General features: G+C 37.5%; 5 protein-coding genes across 5 annotated transcripts; 2 read left to right on the top strand and 3 right to left on the bottom strand.

Annotated features, from left to right (window-relative positions):
* The first annotated feature begins 2,021 nt into the window (after nucleotides 1-2,021).
* Nucleotides 2,022-5,058, top strand: LOC108814381 (synaptotagmin-3). Its single transcript, XM_018586938.2, has 11 exons — nucleotides 2,022-2,334; nucleotides 2,557-2,655; nucleotides 2,730-2,780; nucleotides 2,857-2,980; nucleotides 3,080-3,198; nucleotides 3,325-3,426; nucleotides 3,494-3,568; nucleotides 3,684-3,760; nucleotides 3,866-4,493; nucleotides 4,567-4,695; nucleotides 4,795-5,058. The coding sequence occupies exons 1-11, from the start codon at nucleotides 2,224-2,226 to the stop codon at nucleotides 4,921-4,923; spliced, it is 1,644 nt and encodes a 547-aa protein (XP_018442440.1). The 5' UTR covers nucleotides 2,022-2,223; the 3' UTR covers nucleotides 4,924-5,058.
* A 15-nt stretch (nucleotides 5,059-5,073) lies between these two features.
* Nucleotides 5,074-6,329, bottom strand: LOC108814383 (metacaspase-9). Its single transcript, XM_018586939.2, has one exon. It carries the CDS (start codon nucleotides 6,220-6,222, stop codon nucleotides 5,248-5,250), a length of 975 nt encoding a protein of 324 aa, XP_018442441.1. The 5' UTR covers nucleotides 6,223-6,329; the 3' UTR covers nucleotides 5,074-5,247.
* A 2,417-nt stretch (nucleotides 6,330-8,746) lies between these two features.
* On the bottom strand, nucleotides 8,747-10,340 carry LOC108817261 (protein PHYTOCHROME KINASE SUBSTRATE 4). Its single transcript, XM_018589907.2, has one exon. It carries the CDS (start codon nucleotides 10,068-10,070, stop codon nucleotides 8,883-8,885), a length of 1,188 nt encoding a protein of 395 aa, XP_018445409.1. The 5' UTR covers nucleotides 10,071-10,340; the 3' UTR covers nucleotides 8,747-8,882.
* Nucleotides 10,341-11,334: 994 nt separating this feature from the next.
* Nucleotides 11,335-13,031, top strand: LOC108816245 (alpha carbonic anhydrase 3). The gene is made up of 7 exons (XM_018588817.2): nucleotides 11,335-11,488; nucleotides 11,590-11,813; nucleotides 11,911-12,017; nucleotides 12,106-12,208; nucleotides 12,300-12,467; nucleotides 12,544-12,597; nucleotides 12,700-13,031. Exons 1-7 carry the CDS (start codon nucleotides 11,344-11,346, stop codon nucleotides 12,811-12,813), a joined length of 915 nt encoding a protein of 304 aa, XP_018444319.2. The 5' UTR covers nucleotides 11,335-11,343; the 3' UTR covers nucleotides 12,814-13,031.
* Nucleotides 13,032-13,597: 566 nt separating this feature from the next.
* LOC108818434 (probable calcium-binding protein CML50) lies at nucleotides 13,598-15,516 on the bottom strand. Its single transcript, XM_018591406.2, has 5 exons — nucleotides 14,683-15,516; nucleotides 14,382-14,428; nucleotides 14,125-14,300; nucleotides 14,018-14,036; nucleotides 13,598-13,909 (listed from the first exon to the last, which is right to left on the bottom strand). The coding sequence occupies exons 1-5, from the start codon at nucleotides 15,425-15,427 to the stop codon at nucleotides 13,805-13,807; spliced, it is 1,092 nt and encodes a 363-aa protein (XP_018446908.1). The 5' UTR covers nucleotides 15,428-15,516; the 3' UTR covers nucleotides 13,598-13,804.
* Between the last annotated feature and the right edge of the window lie 517 nt (nucleotides 15,517-16,033).

The following is a 16,033-nucleotide window of genomic DNA, read 5'->3' as shown; positions in this document are numbered from 1 at the left end:
ATCATATACAAATAACCCATTACAGAATGGGCCCATGTTGTTCATATCTGAAATGTATATATACGCCAATGTCCATATCTTTCGAAATTTTGTTAAAACTTTAGACATAATGATATGAGCAAAAATATCTAAGAGAAGGAAAAGCAAGAATTACAGAGACACGAGTTTCATGATATCCTATTATAGAAACAAAACAAGAAATCTACAGTTGTTGTTTCTGACGAAAAAAATTGATTGTGTCAACTTGAAAGTACACTCACGATTTTGAACAAAACAAAATAATAGTTGAGTGACCACAGCGTTGGTACGATATGACAAATGTCAGATTCAAGAAAAACAACTTGTAAAACATATATACTGGATTGTAATTGTGGACCATGATCTTTGTTGTAGGAAGCAACTAGTGGCGGCTCATTCTCGCTTACTGTAGATGGTTCGTCCAATAATTCTGAAAGGCTGAAAGAATAGTTAAAATAATATTCTCTTTTTTGGTGTAAATGTTAAGTAAAAATAATATTCTTTACATACGTTTCATGGCTATTTAGATTTTTTTTCATCGTACTATTTTGCTTATAATTTACTCCCTCTGTTTCATAATAAGTGTCACTCTGAGCTCATTTTCTTATTACACAAAGAGTGTCACTTTACAATTCCAATGTAAATTTTACTAATTTTCAGCTGAAAATTAATTGTAAACTGCATTGATTTTATAAATAATTTTATTTATCTAAAATACTATTGGTCAAAGAGGTATAATTAATTACAATTTACATATATTTCAACAACTTTCTTAATCTGTGTGAAAAATGTCACAACGACACTCTTTAAGAAATGGAGGGAGTATGTACTTGTAATGTTTGTGATGCTACCAAAACAGCTCATAAAGAAAAGAAAAGATTCACAAAAAGGACGGTTTTCCAAAGAAAAATAATTAAAGGACGGTGTTCGAATGAACAACATATGAGTAAATTAATTTAAATGAAAATGAAACACTGAGAAAAAATGAAAATGAAACACTATCTTATTAAAATATATAACGATTGTACTGCTAACATAAAATTAATTTAAGAGATCCTCTTGTCTCCATTTTTATTTATATTTCCGTCTTTCCACGATTTTCCTTGTATTGCAGATTCTTTTTGTCATAAGACTCTTTAGTTTTTAGTATTTTTGTTATCGTTTGTTTTGAGATATGCTTTTAACATTTTTGGTTAATGGATGTTTAGAAATAACTCTTTAAGATTCATATACTCATGCCCTATAATATATTTTTTTTTTTGTTTTTGCTAAGAATATTCAACAAAAATGCGAGGAAAAGGAATGATAAAATAACAAGCTATGACGTTTTATTATCAAAGAGAAGAAAATTAAACAAGTGTTCTAGAATAATGTCATTGTCCTAGAACTAATGTGTCCAGATAATAAGATTAGACAACACACGCAACACTTGAAGCCGGCGTTATCCGTTCACATAACGCCTACAAGGTTTATCAACTTGGTTTGAATTTTCACAAAGCCTACGAATTCATTTCAACTTTATTTATTTTTAAAAACTGAATCTTAATATATATATTAAGATATATATCTTAATATATATATCTTAATATATATATATATATATATATATATATATTAACCATTTTTAAAAAAATAGTATTTAGAAACTTATATCCATAATAATGTAAGGACATGATAATTCTATGATTTATTTCAAATACCATAATAAATGTTTAAAAGTTGTCATTATCATATTTTCAAAAAAAAAAAGTTGTCATTATCACCCAGTCAATTCGTATTCATTCCTATCTACAATATTTCGTCAAAACAAGTTATTGCTGGGACCATAAAAGTAGTAATTAATATTGGTAATATCTTCTACTTAAGCTAAAAAATCAAAGTTTAATAAGGCCAACTAACTAAAGAGACGAAAGCATAATAAAAGTCATTTTATAAAACTCTGCTACGTAATGACATCTCGTGATTTGTTGATCAATTAAAATGGAAAATAAATAAATAAATAAATAAATAAATAAATAAGAAATCGGAAACTCTCGTCAGGAAAAGAAATTGGCGGTTGAATCAGAACGTTGTTTTGTTGTTCTCTTCGTTACCGTTTTGGACCCGATTCCTTCTCATTTCTCTCTCTCTTACCATATTCAGTCTCATTCTTCGTTTTCATCGCTTCTCCTAAAAAAAAAAGATCATCGAGAGAAACGAAAAAGGATGGGGTTTTTCGGGAGTGTGCTGGGGATCCTCGGTTTCGCAATCGGAATCCCCATCGGACTCGTCGTTGGTTTCTTCGTCTTCGTCTATTCTCAGCCTTCACACGAAGAGGTAAGTATTATACACACACACCCTTTTAGCCCCACTTCTCGATAACAATAAAAATCGCATCTTTCGTTTTGATTCTGTGGGTTTTCATTTCATCATCTGGGTAAAAGCTTTAAAGGTGGTTACTTTATATCGTGTGTACTGTGTGGTGGTGAATTGGAAATGAAATATATAAGGATTTTTGATAATTAATATGTGACACACAGTTTGAAAACATTTTTGCAGTATCCAGCAGCGAGGCCACTAGTAGAGACAAGCATCACTCTCCTTCTTGATCTTCTCCCTGATATCCCTTTATGGATGAAGAATCCTGACTATGAACGAGTAAGTTATCACTCATTTACCATCGTCTTAATTACTTGACGACACTAATAATATACTCTTCTCTTTCTATTAAGGTGGACTGGTTTAACAGGTTTCTCTCTTACATGTGGCCCTACCTCGATAAGGTTCTCTTTGTTTCCTGCTTCTTACATAAATAATTAAAATCCTGCTCTCTTTAACTATTCTTCTCTTGTTTAATAGGCTATTTGCGAGATTATCCGGAGCTCTGCACAACCCATTTTTGCTGATTACATTGGGTCTTTCTGTATAGAATCAATAGAGTTCGAGACACTGAGCCTTGGATCGCTTCCGCCCACAGTTCATGGCAAGTCCTTAGTCCCACTTTTTTTACTTAATTTGTTCTCACATCTATAAGATGTGGTGCTAATGGGTGGTGAAAGGGCAACAATGTTGCCTACTACAGGTATTAAGTTCTATGAGACCAACGAGAAGGAGCTTCTGTTTGAACCATCGATCAAGTGGGCAGGCAATCCCAATATTGTTTTGGTGATAAAGCTCTTGTCTTTACCAATCAAAGTTCAGGTCAGTATAATAGAAAGCTTTCTTTCACCACTCTTCTTAGTTCCCATAAAGATCTTAACTGTTTTTTTTTAATATATATATATATATATATATATATATATATATATATATATATACTTTTTGCAGCTTGTGGATCTCCAGATTTTCTCTATAATGCGAGTAGCTCTGAAGCCTCTTCTCCCTACCTTCCCTTGTTTCGGAACCGTTGTAGTTTCATTGATGGAAAAGGTAAGTTACAATTCTCTCAGAACCGATTTGTAAGTTGTCTGCTTACCTACTCATTTCTCTTTTGCAGCCGCATGTTGATTTTGGGTTAAAAGTGCTTGGTGGGGATCTCATGTCCATACCGGGTCTCTACAGATATGTTCAGGTGCTACTACATTGATCATCACCCTCCTCCTTTTGGTAGGAAGGAGTTTTGGAACTATGCTGTTTTTTTTTTTCTTCAGAGGATTTATAATCTAATAAAAATATGATTTTTGCAGGAAACTATTAAAAGGCAAGTTTCAAGCATGTACCATTGGCCACAAGTTCTTGAGATACCCATTCTTGATGCTTCAACGTGAGTCCTGTCTTTTTACTAGAATTCACGAGATTTGTTGTCTCTCTCTTTCTTTCTTTCTTTCTTTCTTTCTTTCTCCTGATGTTTTACTTCTGATTATTGCAGAGCTTCCGTGAAGAAGCCTGTAGGATTACTACACGTGAACATCATCAGAGCTCGCAATCTCCTCAAGAAAGACTTGCTTGGAACATCTGACCCTTATGTCAAGCTTAGCTTGACCGGAGAAAAGCTTCCTGCAAAGAAAACCACCATAAAGAAGAGGAACTTAAACCCGGAGTGGAACGAACACTTCAAGCTCATCGTCAAGGACCCAACATCACAAGTCCTTCAGCTAGAAGTCTTTGACTGGGACAAGGTTGGCGGGCATGATAGATTGGGAATGCAGATGATCCCCTTGAAGAAAATCAACCCTGGGGAGAAGAAGGCGTTTAACCTGGATCTGATCAAGAATTCAAGTATTGTTATGGACGTACCAGAGAAGAAACAGAGAGGAAGACTAGAGTTAGACCTCAGGTATGTGCCATTCAGAGATGAAAGCGTCAAGTATAGAAACGAGGATGAGCAGCAGCAGAGCAGAGATGAGAAATCATCAGAGGGCGATGATGATGTTTTTCTCAGCAATGCCGGTCTACTCTCGGTTGCAATCCAATCGGCCAAAGATGTCGAGGGAAAGAAGAAATATACAAATCCTTACGCTCTTGTTCTCTTCAGAGGAGAAAAGAAGAGAACAAAGGTATTAATAATATTCATAAAACTTAAAAAAAAAAAAAAACTATTTAGAGTTATAATGATTTGAGCTATCACAGATGTTGAGGAAGACAAGAGACCCGAGATGGAACGAGGAGTTTCAGTTCACACTAGAAGAGCCACCGTTGAAAGAGAGTATACGCGTTGAGGTCATGGGTAAAGGAACCGGTTTTCACTTTCGTTCCAAGGTAAAAAAAGAAAGATCTTTATGTCTTGTGTCTTGACCAGAGTTTGCTAGAGATTCTGTTTTTAATGTTTTTGTTTTGTGCTTCAACTCATGAATGTAGGAGGAACTGGGACATGTAGACATAAACCTGGACGATGTAGTTGTCAATGGAAGGATTAACCAGAAATATCATCTTATCAATTCCAGAAATGGTGTTATTCACATTGAGATCCGTTGGACCACTAGTTAAATTGTATATTTTTATATACACATGAACATGATAGTGTTCATCAACAGCTTATTATTATTCAGTTTTCTAAAAATCTGTATAGACGGCAAATCAAATCTAAGCAAAACAATTTTTATGACACAGTTTCATAAATAATCCGTGTAAGCGTTTAAAAAATTAGTTTAGCCACACCCGTCTAATAATAATTTTTAATAAAACATTTAACTATTTTTTGAACATTGTTATTATTAATTAATTTTGGCTAGTAACAACAACATATTTTGAAAATACACATTTCAAATAAAATAAATAAGAAAACAACGACATATAATCGCATGATTTGCATCAAGGTTGAGACAGGAACGTTGATTCAGCGTTCTGATCGCTGCAGTAGAGACAAGGGTGTTGCTGAAACCCTAGTTTCTCAAGCACTTCCCTAGCCATCAACACTAGTTCCTTGTTCTTCAAGGCACCACCTCCGTTTTCCTTCAGCACCGTCTGAATCGCGTTGCTAAACGCTCCATACGCCTTCCCGCCTTCACCACCTACGTCAGCAGACGTTTCATCCGCCTGACACCCGCTCAACAATATCCCTGAGTCGACGTGTCTTTCACGCAATGTCAACTTCTCCAAAAGATCCATCAGATCTATTGTCGGTAGCCGGAACTTTAGACCAGCGTCGACACCAAAGAGCTCGAGTAGGTGTGTGCCGATGTCGGAAGTTAAGATTCCGGTGAGAGAACTCAAGTGGTCTAGCACTTCCTTGAAGGGCAAGGTACGCAATGTTGTTGTTGTTGTTGTCTCCATTTCTAGAGATTTATTGCCAGAGGAGAACGGTCCTATTTGTTCTTTCTCCTTGTCAATGAGACCACCACTGTGACAAGAATCCGAGATCATGGTAAAGCTCGTTCCCTTAGGAAGTTGATTAACCAATTCTCTGAAATCAACATCTGTGATGAGGTTGAAATCACAAGGAACAATAGCTTCGTCTTGTCTGAAAGGATGAGCAGGTTTAACCGAAGGAATCCGAGTTCCGTGGCCACTATAGTGAAAGAACAAGACGTCTCCAGTTCCATTTCGAGCTTTCTCCACCATCCTACTTAAAGCAGCCTTGATGTTGGCTCCAGTGGGCTTTAACTTTGACTCTGGCTCGTCCGTTAGCACCTCCATGTCTTCTTGTTTGAATCCGAAACGGGTTAAAAGAGTTTCTTTCATGGCTAAAACATCGTTGACGCAGCCGTGTAGCTCGTTCCTTGTGTCGGGGTAGTTGCAGCCGACCAGAACGGCTAGTCTTCTCTTGACAACTCCTTGTTGCTCCATGTGAGTCTTTAGGGCTTAGAGGGGAATTTAAACAAGTTTAGTTTTATGGGCTAGTTTTGTTTGTTTGTTTTGTTTATAATTGAGGTTTTGGAGCCAATATGTGTATTTATGATTGAGGTTTCTTGTAGTGAAGGTCAAGTTACATATATTTTCTTTTGTTGTTTGCTTTAAATCTGTGGAGTTTTTTCTTTTCTTAATGGAGTCTTGGCTGTATTTAATGCTTTAAAGCAAGAAGCTATACCTTAAACCAAACTTTTGAGATAAGACACAAGTAATCTACTAATTTTGAGTCATGGACTCATAATCCCACCAAACCTTTATACTTTATCCAAGGATTATAAAAAGTAAAGGAGTTGGTTAACTTGGAAAACTATAGAGTGAGTTACATAATGGGGTACTTTTTGTCTTTTGTTCACACTCTAGACCACATCTTGCTGGTAGCACATTTTCTTTTGGAAAGAGAGTGTTTTAAAGACACAAGTACCCTTATGAGGAGAGCGGGTGTTTTTTGATTTAGTTACAATTAATTAGGTTGGTGTCTTGACTATTACTCTTTTGCTATCCACACGATCAAAAAGTAAACCTTTAATCCGACGGTTGGTGTTAAAAACAAAAATTACAATACAAGTTGCGCAGATACAACTAAAGGGATTGAGAGGTTTTTTCATAAGAGATTACAGAGATTAAAATGTGGACGTGGATGGTGGTGTGTACACAATGAAAAAAAAAGTTAAAATGACAAGCTCAAAGTTAAGTTCCAAAATCTTACAACGGCACAAGTGTTATGTTGATCGCAACACAAAAAGAAACCAAAGTTGGAGTACACAAACTTAGAGCATACAGATTAGAAGTTGTTTTGGACGAGAGAGTCGTGGTCGGGGGTGTTGTGGATGGGGAAGCTGTGTGCCGGTGGGTTCTTGTGTTCGGATGGGTTGTGGACGGGTATGTTGTGGACGGGTGAGGGTTGCTGTGGGGAACTATGTTCAGGGCTTCGACTAACTTAACGAACCTCAAAGTCGGATCTTGCTTTTGGATCTAAAGAATCTAGGAATCACGAGCTTAAATTCACAATTGTTGGTGGAGCTTTTAATCTTTGACCGTGGAGAGACGACAGTGAGTCTGTTACGGTATAACAGAGACGGGATCACGAGCTGAGAGCAGACACCGTGGAGGAGCTGAACACGGCTCGAAGACTCAGAGGTGGTGAAGGAGGTCGTGGCCGGTTTGGAAGCTACGACATTAAAATTGCAGAGGTGGATCAGAGCTTGTATCACAGCGGTGACTGGGGTTCGAGTTTGATTTCGGGAGAAGCTGCTACTCCATCAACTCTAAGAGGACCCAAGAGGCTGTGGCACCACCATACATCTCTCTTGTTCTTCCACATGAATATATCCGCTGCTGCAAAAAAAAAGTAGAGAATTTACAAACCCATGATTCTTGTTCTTTATTGACCCATTGGCCAAGAACCTGATACTCCATCAACATCTCAGCGTGGTCTCTTTCTTCCACACTCGAGTCCTTGAAAAAACTGCAACAACGCATCACGCAACTCAATTAATAAATAAAGACACAAGCTTTATCAAAGAATCAACAAAACTCTCAAGACACAAACTTTATCAAAGAATCAACAAAACTCTCAACATTGTATTAAACGCTGCAGCAAAAGAACATGTCAGCAAAGACTCAAATGCATGAGACTTGCAACACAAAAAGATTAAAAAGAAGCTTAATTGACCTGCTCATTCAGTGCGGCTTCGCATTCAAGGGAGTACATATGTTGAGCAAGCGAAAGCTTCAGACTTGAAGGCACGAGATCGAGTTCCTTCTTTACCTCAACAAACTGCTTGAAAACGATGCCATTTATTGGTTGCGTGGATGCACAAACAGAGAATGAGAGGTTTTCTCCGACAAAACAGTGGAGAAAAGAGATTAGAATTAATTGATTTGGAAAAGAGGTTTTGAAATTGAGATTTGAAATAGGAGAGAGAAGAAACAGATGATGACTATCAATGGCTCTCCATGGCTGGGAGATGGAACCAGAGGTAAGAAGAACTTGGAGATGCAGAGAGGACTCGAGAGAACAGATCAAGACGGCGACAACCAGCAACATCAATAAATTAGTATCTCAAAATAAAATGAAGAGGAATAACAGTCATCAGATTTCAGATTGATTAGGGTTTTTAATCTTCATCTGCTCTAAGATGAAAGTTGGGAAATTGAAATTTTTGTGTTGGATTTTTATTTTTTTTGTTCAGTTTGCTCACGGCTACGAAGAACTTAGTTTCTGGTCAGAGGGTATAAAAGTCTTTCAAACACAACAAAGTGTGTCACAAGTGGATTGTGTCTCTATGTGTAATTGAAAAGTGATAAAGTGTGTCTAGATGTAAAAAATTCAAAACTATATAACCAAAGATTTAGACCTAAGCCATCTAGCTATCCAAGGCAAGGCAAGAACGAGTTACGTTTGATATATAGATATCTTTATGTTACATGAATGTGAGTATAACGTAGATAGTCCATAACATAAGGCTGGAATTAATATTTTATTCACGTTGGTTTTGTTAAACTCATAAACTTAAAGTACACATGTTTGAGAAAAAAAAAACAGAGCAATTTTAAATGAGAAACACACAAAACAGAACGGAGTAGTTAAACCGGTCCTAAACCAGAAACGACGATTTATTATCCAACATTTTTAGTCTTGTTACGCTTAGTTTAGAACTGCCATTGTTGCACAACACCTTTTGCATGACATCATCCTGAACGCCAACGCTCTTTAGCGGCTGAACGAAACGCTGACCGACACTAACCATAACCGCTTTCTCCTTATCGCAACCGCCAAACGCTAACTGCGGCTGCGACAGGTTGATTCTTGAGAAGTTACACGCCACTCTCGAGACAGGTTCTGCGGTCGTAACGCTCCAAGTGACACTTGCTTCGCTAGGCTCGTAACCGTACTCGGTCGCGGTCTCGTCTATCGAGCTCCTCACGCTATCAGCTGCTGGTAGAGCCCACGGACGAGCTACGTGTTGAGTAGAGAAGCTCTCGATCTCGAAGAGGTCGGAGCTAGCGTCGCTCGCGGCTTCTTCGTCTGTAGTAGTAACTCCCTTGGGACTCGTCGGATTCAAAACCGGTTTAATCGGATGCAGAACCGGATCGATTCGATTCAAAGCCGGTTTGATCGGGTTTAGAGTCGGGAAGCTAAAGTTACTAATGTGAGCTCTAGGTTCTCGGTTTGCCGCGTAATCTATGGACCGAGTCACAGTGTTTGAAGGGATATTTAATATAACCGGATCAGAGGACGATATCGTCTGATGATTATGATGAACGATTCGGTTTGTTATGGTCCGGTCAGAACCGGTTTTAAACTCCGCAATTCTTGGTTTGGTTTCTTGGACCTGGACCGACTTGGAGCTAGAACAAGGACAAGTCCTGCGTCTGAAAAACCATCTGGGGCCTTTCTTGCCGCTTCCACGTCCGTCATGGTCCGATTTTTGTCGGTTGTTGTCACGGAGCAAACCGGTTTGGCTGTTCCAGCTAGCTTCAGAGGATGCCGTATGTCCCACGGTAAAAGAAGACACTTTTGCAGATGAAGCCGAAGAGAATCTTGGACCACTAAGATTCGTCGTTTTGGAGGATCTATCGTTGCTTCCGCTTTCGTTAAAGTATCCTCGAGCTTCGAATATGCTTATCTCAGTATCTTCTTGCTCCTTTTGTTCGTTGTTGTCTGGCTTGAGGTATGAGGAGAAGGAGACATCGATGTCGAGTGAACGACTTTGAATGATCTTGATGTAAGGATCTAGAGCATCGCGTTTGGTCGCTACGACAGTTAAGGTAGTTTCAGCCATTGGAAGTAGCTCTGTTTTTTTTTTTTTAAATAGTAGAAGCTGAAAACAGGGTTTCAAGTAGCTCTCTAACTCTGTGTAAATATACACTGGAGATATGAGGGAAGTGTCAGGAGTTAGTTATGTCCGAGAAAGTTCTATCTTTCTCGTTTAATAAGGTCATCATGACGTTCTTACATGTAACCATTATTTTCCTTTTCAAATGTAATAAAAAAGTTAAAAAGATGAACACAAACAAATAGTTTAATGGTTGAGTGGTTTAGGATTTTGGTATGATTTATAATAAAAGATTATACTAAACTAATTCGAGTATACTGCAACGTACTTGATATGATGGATTGAAAGTTATGGATCCACCACAAATATTTTCAATTAGTACTAGATTCTTTTTAATGTCTTCTTTCTTATCAGAAAAGTATAGAGTAACTGTTCAAAACTTCATAATTATAAAAGAAGATTTAGTTGAACTACTTAAGTTTGATCTCTATCTTAAAAACACAAATCCTGCAATATGAAAAGAAACATAAAAGTTTTTTTTCTAATGTATAAACATAAAGTTGTTTGCGCCCTATCTCCAAATTCGGGAACGTGAGTGTTTCCCTAGGCCATAATCGGTACCATGTGGCTTCTCCATTATTATGTTCTTCTCTACAATGCTTTTGAGCAACAAGACAAAGATAACTCCAAAGAAGGTGACAAATCTCTATAGTGATTACTTCCTATTGGACAATAGACAGATCAAAAGAGAGGATAAGAATCATCATTGTAATGATACTTGGGTCCATTCTTTTACAATACTATTTGATTTTTTTTTTTTTGACATTTAACGGACAAATGCTCTGAACATGATTAGGGTAATATTGGCTGTCAATTGTATGGTGTTTTCTACTTTAGCTTGAATCATTTTCCAATGTAAAAACGTAAGTGCAGTACAAACAGAGGAACGAGTTTAATTGTTGCGAGGCGGCCTGATTAAACGTTTTGTGAAGTTGAAAATATTTTATTGATGGACGTGATTAAGACCTAAACTCTCTCTCTCTCTCTTGAAGATTTAACCCCAACACAAACTTCTTGAAATGGAGTAAAGCCTGACTTAAAATTAGACCCCATTCGACCAATAATAGGTCTCTTACAAAGGTATGAGAGCCATAAACCCAAATTTAACCATTTAAAAAGTATCTCATATTAAAATAGAAATGAGTGCTATGCCAATTTTCAACCTTAGAATTAATAAGGTTTTTAGACGACTTGAATAATTTGTGGACAATAAATTTCTATGAAAGATATTATAAAGGAAGGAAAAATTAATCTTCTTACAATACATAATAAGTTTGAGAAGAAGAAGAGAAAACATAAGATGAGCAACATTATCATCCTATTTGTGACATTTATTGCTCTTTCTTCTTCATCTCGAGCAGCAGGTAATGGTCGTGTTAAGCTTTGAAGCGTTTTGTATGATAAGATATACTTAAAATTAATGCAAAACTTGAGAATGACTTTAATTTGAATCTGGTTCATGCAGATGTGACAGAGACTGCGTTCCATTACAAAAAAGGAGAACTAGCCGATCCATCGAAATGGAGCATGATCAAGAAAGAATGGGAAATTTGTGGGACTGGGAAGAGGCAATCACCAATAGATCTTTCTCCAGAAATAGCTCGCCTAGTTCACAATTCTACAAAGCTTATTCAGACATATTACAAACCAGTAGAAGCTACTCTTAAGAACCGTGGACACGACATCATGGTACATAATTATTCAACTAACAAAAAAAAACTAGCATACTTTTTTCTCTCTCTCTCATACCAATTAGTCTGCATGACCGATATGTTGTGTGCATCAGGTGTCATGGGATGACGACGCAGGGAAGATTGTGATAAATAATACTGACTATCAATTGGTTCAAAGCCATTGGCACGCACCTTCAGAGCATTTACTCAATGGAGAAAGGTATAACGAAGGAAATGAAAAAGATTGACATCATTCCTACTCATACATTTGACGTAATAATATCATCAAATCTGAATATGTTTTTTAGGTTTGCCATGGAACTTCACATGGTTCATAAAAGTGAAGAAGGACACTTAGCAGTTATAGGAGTTCTCTTCCGAAAAGGAGAGCCGAATGCTTTCATTTCAAGGGTAATTAATTTATTATTTGCTGTGGATAATGGACAAGAACTAATTCGATCTTGTATGTTTTTATCATTGTCTTTGTTAACAATTTGGACAGATAATGGAAAAGATCAATTCGATCGCAAACATCCAAGATGGAGAGGCCACCATAGGAAGGCTACATCCAAAAGACTTCGGATGGGATCTTACAAAATTCTACGAATATAGTGGATCTCTCACTACTCCTCCTTGCACGGAAGATGTCATCTGGACCATCATCAACAAGGTTAGCACTTGTAGTTATAGTAACGAAAATCAAGAATCTCTACATATCAACTCAAATCTTTCTTATCTAAATGCAGGTGGGGACTGTTTCACATGAGCAAATTAAAGTATTAGTCGATGCTCGCCGCGGTGTAAGAATATTAACCAATCTCTGCACATAAGCATTTGCTAAGAATGTATTTGAACTTTGTCCTTACATAACTAATTTAAACATGTTTTGCTGATGATATTAGGGTTACGAGGATAACGCAAGACCCGCTCAACCGCTGAATGACCGTGTGGTTTATCTAAACGAACAGCATACCAGATCAACTCCAAGCTCCCAAGGACAAATTGATATAAATTAATTTTGAAGATGTTTGTGGATTGGCTGCTCCTCCATTACTAATTATATTTTACAACATGAATTTACAAATTTATATATTTTCCAGCTACAAAAAACATGTAAATATGTTTTTTCTTAAAAGTTAAAAACAAAGCAAAGTGCTATATGCATAATATATATGTAATGTAACAAACAAGATGTAATACTAATCAACCTAACATGAGTTGTTTGATTCTTTTATACCACAATATTTTTTTACATTTGTTTTAAAACTCTGGAATCGAAGCAAACCGGAAAGGTAACTTGTAACAATAGCATTCACACTAGTGACGAACATACAACAACATAACAAAATCTGAAAATGTGCAAAGGAGTTAATTCATCCGTTATAAGAAACCTTATGCGATGAGGAAAGGGAGGACAGTGAGCATGAAGGCTTCAGATAAATCAATTTTGAAGATGTTTGACGATTGGCTCCATGACTAATTATATATTGCAACATGTAAATATATTTTTGAATTAACATTTTTAATATCTATATATCTATATATATGTAATTATGTATTAACAACAAACAAGATGTAATACTCAGACACAAAGCAGTTGACAAAAGAAAATACTCAAGACACAACATGAGTTGTTTGAATTTGACCAAAAAGAAGAAAAAAACGAGTTGTTTGAAATTTTATACCACAAAATATTATTTACATTTGTTTTAATCTCTGGTATCAAAGTAAAACTGGTAAAGTAAGTTGTAACAATAGCAATCACACCAGCGACGACCATAAAACAACAAGATGTAACAATAATCAAACATAACAATGAGTTGATTGATTCTTTTATACCACAAGTTTGTTTTTACACTTTGTTTTGAACTCTGGAATCCAACCAAACCGGAAAAGTAACTTGTAACAAACAGCATTCACACCAGAGACGATCATACAACGACAACAACAACATAAGAAGATGTGAAAAATGCGCAAAGGGGTGGGTTTCATCCGTTACAAGAAACTTTAAGCGATGAGGAAGGGGAGGACAGTGAGCATGAAGGATTCGTAAGTGAAAGTAGCTGAGCCTGAGTATCCTGTGTCCTTCTCCTTGAACTTCTCTGTTAGTCCCTGCAAATTCACATCACCAAAATAAAATCAAAAACAACTAACTCGTAATAAAGAAGAATCTGCAGTTGAATGAATGAGACAGCAACATAGTAAATGATAGGCGTGTACCTTAACAGTGAGGCAGCACCTGCATCATAAACACACAAAGGAGAATTAACAATTAGCAACAAATCAAAAGAGATCAAAAAACAGATCAAAACAGAATGATAACGTACTCGATGAAATTGTCATATTCGATGGCTCTGTTCTTGCCACCGCTTTTGTCGAATTTGGAAACAAGAAGATCCAAAACCACAGGAGAAACTGAAAACCCGAGGCTCAGAAGCGCATCTCTCAGCTCACTCACATCTATTCTCCCGCTCCTGTCCTTATCAGACCTCTCAAAGATGGACTGAACCAAATCAAATAAGTGTCAGCTTCAACCAATCTTGTTATGTTACAAAATATCATAATAAAACGATCAAAAACTCACCCTCCAGTTCTGAAGACTGTAGAAAAGTGCAGTAAACTCCTTAGGTCCTACGACACATAGATTTGCATAAAAGTCATTACAGGTTCAAAACCAGCCTAGCAAGGAATGCAACTTGAATTTGATTATTTATATATGATCTCAACTAGAGCTATAATAATGAAAAAACCAAAAGAACTCTCTTGCACGTAGTTAACAATATTGCTCAACTAGTACGAATAATAATAAAATTGATTTTTTTTTGTTTGCCAAACCTAAAACACAGAAGATGAAAAGAAGACTGAAGTTGAAAAACAAGCTTTACCTATTTTCATGGCATTGGTGTTGGTGAATAGATACATAAGAAGATGAACAGTTCTCATGCTGAATCTCTGCTGATAAGAAGAGAGAGCACCCTGAAGCTCCTTGTCATCGATGAACCCACTGCCGTCCTGATCAGCCGCCTGGAAGCAAGCCACTATGTTCGGATCCGTCCCCGGAGCAAAACCTGACGGGATCAGAGAAGCGAACGGACTTCCGTACGATCCCTGAGGAGGATAGCCTCCGTATCCGCCGTGTCCTGACGACGTCGCCGGACGAGGCGGAGCACCGTAACCACCGTACTCAGGAATCACCGACGGCGGCGGAGCAGCTCCGTATCCACCGTACGGACGCGGCGGGGCACCGTAACCGGAAACCCCTTGCGGCGGAGTAGCTCCGTAACCTCCCTGCGACGGACGGGGAGGAGCACCGCCGTAACCGCCGTAATCCGAAGAAGGCGCGGACGGCGGCGGAGGTCCGTAGCCTCCGACAGGCTTCTCCTTTGGCGGGTTGAAGTCCCCCGGAGAAGGAGGCGCGTACGGTGGTGCGGAAGGAGGCGGTGCGCCGTAGGAAGAAGATTGGGGCTTCGATGCGCCGCCGTAGGGAACAGCGTAAGGAGATGATGATGATGATCCGTGCGGAGGATTGTTTCCGCCGCCGCCGTAGCCGTAACCTTGGCTCGTCGGAGGATTGTTTCCAGCGCCGTAGCTGTAACCGTAGCCTTGGCTCGTCGGAGGGTAACCTGACATCGCTGGGAAGTTTCTAGTCAGAGAAAGAAAACGAACTTTTTGGAGTTTTGGATTAAAAGAGATGGAAGAAGAAAAGGTTTGACCTTTAGCCGCGTCAAAAACAGATGAGGAGACTCTTTGTCATTTCGGCTCTTTGTTTCCAAGTATTTACATGTTATGCCATTGGAGATCGGATCTAACCGACATTCAGATTAGCGCTTTTCTTAAGACTTCGGTTCTGAAAATAGAACCGAAGTTACTTATTTTAGGATATTGAACTAAATTGCTCTAGATATTATTTGGTAATGGTCTTTCTTACAAGTTTTTTTTTTTGTAACTTATCTTTTTTACAAGTTAGTTTTTCAGTTTTCGACTTTGATTGGTAAACATCCAGGAATGGCACTTCAAACATGATTCTGTGAGAATTTTACCGATCAAGAAAAATTGCAAAGTAAAAAAAAATATATAAAAACTTGGTCTCGAAGATACCGATCAACAAAAATGTAAAAAAAAAAAACTTAAAAACGTAGGATTTTGTTTTTAATAACAAAAACATAGTTTTTTAATTACTGGAAAATGAATTTTTTTAGATAATCATGGAAAAATTACAAAACCAAAATCATATTA

This window comes from Raphanus sativus, chromosome 7, assembly GCF_000801105.2.
Source record: "Raphanus sativus cultivar WK10039 chromosome 7, ASM80110v3, whole genome shotgun sequence".
In the NCBI taxonomy this organism is placed as follows: Eukaryota; Viridiplantae; Streptophyta; class Magnoliopsida; order Brassicales; family Brassicaceae; genus Raphanus; species Raphanus sativus.
This window is presented reverse-complemented; position numbering and strand designations above follow the sequence as displayed.

What these genes read in the sequence shown, in the direction of transcription:
- LOC108816245 (XM_018588817.2), top strand. Translation starts at nt 11,344, where the DNA reads ATGAAAGATATTATAAAGGAAGGAAAAATTAATCTTCTTACAATACAT. An exon ending in TTCTTCATCTCGAGCAGCAG is followed by an intron (nt 11,489 to 11,589) that starts GTAATGGTCGTG and finishes TGGTTCATGCAG; the next exon opens with ATGTGACAGAGACTGCGTTC. An exon ending in CGAATGCTTTCATTTCAAGG is followed by an intron (nt 12,209 to 12,299) that starts GTAATTAATTTA and finishes CAATTTGGACAG; the next exon opens with ATAATGGAAAAGATCAATTC.
- LOC108818434 (XM_018591406.2), bottom strand. Translation starts at nt 15,427, where the DNA reads ATGTCAGGTTACCCTCCGACGAGCCAAGGCTACGGTTACAGCTACGGC. An exon ending in CACCAATGCCATGAAAATAG is followed by an intron (nt 14,429 to 14,682) that starts GTAAAGCTTGTT and finishes TATGTGTCGTAG; the next exon opens with GACCTAAGGAGTTTACTGCA. An exon ending in ACAGTCTTCAGAACTGGAGG is followed by an intron (nt 14,301 to 14,381) that starts GTGAGTTTTTGA and finishes GATTTGGTTCAG; the next exon opens with TCCATCTTTGAGAGGTCTGA.
- LOC108814381 (XM_018586938.2), top strand. Translation starts at nt 2,224, where the DNA reads ATGGGGTTTTTCGGGAGTGTGCTGGGGATCCTCGGTTTCGCAATCGGA. An exon ending in TGTGGCCCTACCTCGATAAG is followed by an intron (nt 2,781 to 2,856) that starts GTTCTCTTTGTT and finishes CTTGTTTAATAG; the next exon opens with GCTATTTGCGAGATTATCCG. An exon ending in CCCATTCTTGATGCTTCAAC is followed by an intron (nt 3,761 to 3,865) that starts GTGAGTCCTGTC and finishes TGATTATTGCAG; the next exon opens with AGCTTCCGTGAAGAAGCCTG.
- LOC108814383 (XM_018586939.2), bottom strand. Translation starts at nt 6,222, where the DNA reads ATGGAGCAACAAGGAGTTGTCAAGAGAAGACTAGCCGTTCTGGTCGGC.
- LOC108817261 (XM_018589907.2), bottom strand. Translation starts at nt 10,070, where the DNA reads ATGGCTGAAACTACCTTAACTGTCGTAGCGACCAAACGCGATGCTCTA.